We start from the raw sequence: 5,126 nt of genomic DNA, 5'->3' as shown, positions 1-5,126 counted from the left end.
TGTGTGGGGGGGGGGGTGTGGGTGGGTGGGGGGGGGGGGGGGTTACCCTTTCAAAAGGTACTGATATATACACTTTAGTTACAAATATGTATTTTTAAACTCTTAATATGCACCTTTAAGGTACTAATATGTACTATTTAGGGGTAAATTGGGTACAAAGATGTACCTTTTAGCTTTTGTACCTCGGGGTACTGCCCCAGTGACAGCTTTGTACCTTTGTTTTCCTGTGAGTATATGAACGAGAAAGAGACCTGTGCATGTAGGGGAAGAGGCTGGAGATGCACTTTAGACCAAACAACATATCAAGGGAAAACATTAGGTGTGAATGCCCCTAAAATGTTTAGGTTTTAGTTTGCTACCCTTATGCTGTAATTGAATCCACCCTTCAGTCCATCTATAATGGCCGTCATGGTGTTATTAGGGTTGCTGATCACAGGCAGGCTGTTTATGTAGAAGTCCAGTTGTCCGTTCCGATAGATGGCGACGTGGTAGGCACTGATGTTTCCGTTCGGCTCATCCGGTGGAGAGAATGTTACATAAACACGTGTCACTTCCTCTGGGATCACTGTCAATGTCACGTTTTTGGGAGGATCTTTGGGCTCTGGGAAAACATGACCATGAATGTCACAGATAAGTCATGCATGCATGCATTCAATGGATATCTGATAATCAAGCATGCACAAACATCCTCACCGTCCTCCAGGGTTCTGACGAGGATGGGTTCAGATGCTTTGCCGTCTGTGCGAGCGTTGGAAAGCTGCCCCGTGAAGGCGGTGATGGTAATAGAGTACAGGGTAAATGCAGTCAGGTTCCCGACAACCACCACCCTGATCTCCTCTGAATGCCGCACTAGGCTTATGTTATATCCCAAACCATCCAACTGAAAGAGGACAGAGAGAAATTGAAGAGGAACATTTCAGAAAGTCAACAGATGAACCAGATTTCTCAAATTTATGAACTCACAGCAGCGATGTCAATGATGTATGAGGTGGGCCCTGAAATGACCGATGGTTCGTCCCACACAATCTTTAACCCAGTGGGAGAAGGAAACACTGATATGGCACCAGGGGGGGCATCAGGGTCTTAGACAAAAAGATAGAGAGGGAAAGAAAAAAAAAGGGTTTGCTATATACATATGACAACCCAAGGGGAAATGATGTAGCTCAAAACCTCAGGAGACTTAATAAATGTTTGCTCTAAGCTGCACTTCTCATATTGTTCCCACGTAGACCAAAGAACAGTCTCTGCAAAAAGCAAATGCTCAAAAATGGGTGGAAAAAAATTTTGATCTTGAGAGTTCTTGAATCAAAGCTAATGGATTAGGCAGCGTTTCAACAACATTGCCCATTGATTTTCAGTATGGAACTAAAATCGTGAGAATGCATCTCTGATTCACAAGATCCGTGTACACTGCAGAGATTTCATAGCAGTGTCAAACAGAACTGAAAGACAAATGTTCCAAACACAGTGAAGCTCACAGAGGCCATGCATCATTACTTTCTTGCTCTTGCTTGCTCTTATTTCTCTCGTCTGATTTTTTTATTCTAGAAACCATAGACAAATTTTGAAAAAAAAAGAAATTATTTTACAAAATTATATTTATATTAATGAATAAATTCATAAATATATATTTATATAATAGTTTTCTTTATTTTCTATGTATTTTAGTATTTTCCGTTTTTTTAGAATCTATAGACAAAATGTCTTCTATATACTTCTATATTTTTTTATTTATTATATATATTTCTGTATTGAAACTGAAACTATACAAAGTTGTTTTTCTTTAAAGTTATAAAATCTACATTTTAAGTATCGACCTTGCCTCAGAATTTTCTTAGAAGCAATAAAACAAATGAATTGTAGATATACAGTGAGAGTATAGAGTCAAAATCAAATTGGATAGTGATCTGAAAAAACTGAATGAGAAATGTTTAATTCTATATTAAGATCTGACATTGCTGAGATCTCTTCTGAAACTCGAGAGAAGATATGCGAGACTAGACTCTTTTTCTCAGGGGAAACATCTTGCAAATGGGAAACTCAAGCAAAAGTCTCCTATTGGTGTCTAGGATAAACATACGAGACATTAAAGAGATCTCATTTGTGATTTTTCTTTCTTATGGGAATATTTTTATGCATGTGTAACATACTTCCTGTGAGTGTCTGTGTGCGGATCCAGTCGGAGGGTTCTCCGGCTCCAGCCCTGGTGAACGCCATCAGTCTGATACGGTACTGTCTATATTTCAGCAGAGGGGAAAGTGTGACTCCACTGGTTTCTCCTTCAACCCACTCCACATGCTCACTCTCCACACACGACTCCATGTGCTGCTCTGGCTCACAATTTCTTGCCAATTGCTGAATCTCTACATTATAACCCTGCAACAGACCAGGAACATGGACGGGATGCTGCCATCTTAGAGACACACTGTCAGAGGTAACATCCATTATGGTCAACGACTGGGGCGGACCAGGAACTGCAGAAAGAAAAAGAAACAATCATGTCTGTACCACAAATGGTGCAGAATAAATTACATGCCGAAGTTTAATACTTAGGGTTAGGGTTACTGACTCAAACAGAACTGAAAGACAAATGTTCCAAACACAGTGAAGCTCACAGAGGCCATGCATCATTACTTTCTTGCTCTTGCTTGCTCTTATTTCTCTCGTCGGATTTTTTTATTCTAGAAACCATAGACAAATTTTGAAAAAAAATTATATTTATATTAATGAATCAATTCATAAATATATATTTATATAATAGTTTTCTTTATTTTCTATGTATTTTAGTATTTTCCGTTTTTTTAGAATCTATAGACAAATAAAAAAAATTAATTAAATTAAAAAATAACATTTATATAAATATATCAGGGGTGGCGAACGTCGGTCCTGGAACCAGGAACATGGACGGGATGCTGCCATCTTAGAGACACACTGTCAGAGGTAACATCCATTATGGTCAACGACTGGGGCGGACCAGGAACTGCAGAAAGAAAAAGAAACAATCATGTCTGTACCACAAATGGTGCAGAATAAATTACATGCCGAAGTTTAATACTTAGGGTTAGGGTTACTGACACAGATTTGGAGAAATTTAGCATTACTGTACATCACTTGCTCACCACTGGATCCTCTGCAGTGAATGGGTGCCATCAGATTGAGAGCCCAAACAGCTGATTAAAACATCACAATAATCCACATCACTCCAGTCCATCAATTAGTGTCATGTGAAGTGTTCAAAATAAACATAGTAGGACATGTTTAACTTTATAACCACATTTTTCAGTTAAAATATGAGTCCATAATATTGCCTTTTAAAATTAAAAATGTTATCTTGTCTGAATCAAGAGAGAAATATGCACAGATCAAGCACCGTTTACAAGTGAAAACAGTCCAAAACAGTTCTAAACAAATATGTTGGTGGATTTTGATGTGAGAGGACAACAGGGCATGGACTTTTTCACCGGAGGAAGCATTATTATGGATTATGGACTCTATGGGTATTTTGGCCGGAAGCAAGAGTTTAAAGTTAAAACATCTTAATTATGGATTTATTTCTCACATACAAGAAGCTTTTTACTTCACAAGACATCAATTGATGGACTGGAGTAGTGTGGATTACTTGCAGATTTTTCTGATGTTTTTATCAGCTGTTTGGACTCTCATTCTGACGGCACCCATTCACTGCAGAGGATCCACCGGTGAGCAAGTGATGTAATGCAACATTTCTCCAAATTTGTTCCAATGAATAAACAAACTCATCTACATCTTGGATGGCATGAGGGTGAGTACATTTTCAGCAAATTTTCATTTTTGGGTGAACTATCTCTTTAAGACATCATACCTGACTCTGGCGGAGTGTGTGCAGTACAGTTGGCTTCCTCCCCTATTCCGGCTGAATTAACTGCAGCTACGCTGATGACATAGAAAATGTTAGGTGACAGGCCGATGAAAGTGTGTGCCACTGTGTGTGCGAGCACGAGAGGATGAGCCTCCTCCTCTAGATCTCCAGAGCGAATGAGGTAGTACAGAATCTCTCCGTTAGGATGAATCGGAAGCTCCCATTCCATGTACACTGAATTCCAATCCAATCCAGAGCAGGTCAGATTCCCAATGGCATCTGACACTGAAACATACACCCCAACACCACAGATATATCTTAATTTCTCCTTCATTTGATCGCTAAGACTCTGTATATATAAACTCTATATATATATATATATATATATATATATATATATATATATATAGTATTTTTATAGCTTTTAAATGTGAAATATCAAACAAATTCAAATTTCAAAGCCAGGGCTTAAAGATTTAAAACCTAAAGAGTTTAAACTTTTTAAATATATATATATTTTTTTACATTTTCTGTAACACAGTTGTCACATTGACAATAATACGAAATGTGTCTTCTTGAGCAGCAAATGCACATATTAGAATAACTTCTGAAGGATCATGTGGCACAAAATGGATGTGGGAGTGTGTATTACCTGATTCATTGGTGGTGAATATGACAGGTAGGCTGTACTGATCCCCATTTCCTGCTCTAGTGAATGCGCACACGCTGATTTCATATGAATTATGAGGTCTAAAGCCACTCAGTTCTGCTTGTGTGGATGCATCTGATGAGTTCTTGGGTAAACAGAGGCATATGAAGTTTAATTTACACACAGAGAAAAATGTGAGAACATAATCAAACATACCACATAGACATAGGGGTGTATTACCTGATATCTGAAAGTGTATGTGTTTAGTTCGAGTATTCGGAATCCGTAGTGCTGGACGATTCCATTTGGCTCTGGACTTGGTTCCCACTGAAGCCACACTGAATTCACAGTGTGGTTAAAAATAATCAGATCGCGTGGTGGAGACATTGGGACTGGACACACAAAAAAGCACATAAGACATTAGACACATTAAGTCTGCACATTTATAATTGAATGAATTTGCAAAGTAGGGTATTCAGATTTAGATTTTGAAATTAGGACTTCAAATTACAATTTTCAAATGTCAAACTTTATTTATTAAATTTTCAAGGCAAGATTTAAGTAAATAATTACCATTTTAGGATTATTGCCCTTATATAGAGATCATTAGTTGTCGTTCCAAATTTTTTATATATATAT

General features: G+C 37.9%; 1 protein-coding gene across 1 annotated transcript in view; it reads right to left on the bottom strand.

Annotated features, from left to right (window-relative positions):
* The window catches only part of LOC107564908 (phosphatidylinositol phosphatase PTPRQ-like), a 27,357-nt gene that overhangs the window by 12,031 nt on the left and 10,200 nt on the right, over positions 1-5,126 (bottom strand). The window contains exons 9-17 of the mRNA XM_016250079.1: positions 4,728-4,879; positions 4,491-4,632; positions 3,842-4,123; positions 2,894-2,980; positions 2,151-2,474; positions 964-1,082; positions 694-880; positions 360-601; positions 215-283 (exon numbers count right to left, since the gene is read on the bottom strand). Of these exons, the coding sequence (XP_016105565.1) occupies positions 215-283; positions 360-601; positions 694-880; positions 964-1,082; positions 2,151-2,474; positions 2,894-2,980; positions 3,842-4,123; positions 4,491-4,632; positions 4,728-4,879 (1,604 nt within the window). The remainder of the gene's footprint in view (positions 1-214; positions 284-359; positions 602-693; positions 881-963; positions 1,083-2,150; positions 2,475-2,893; positions 2,981-3,841; positions 4,124-4,490; positions 4,633-4,727; positions 4,880-5,126) is intronic.

Source organism: Sinocyclocheilus grahami, unplaced genomic scaffold (genome assembly GCF_001515645.1).
Source record: "Sinocyclocheilus grahami isolate Dianchi unplaced genomic scaffold, SAMN03320097.WGS_v1.1 scaffold970.1, whole genome shotgun sequence".
NCBI classification, from domain to species: domain Eukaryota; kingdom Metazoa; phylum Chordata; class Actinopteri; order Cypriniformes; family Cyprinidae; genus Sinocyclocheilus; species Sinocyclocheilus grahami.
Note: the sequence above shows the minus strand (reverse complement) of the source record. Positions and strands in the feature narration are given on the sequence as shown.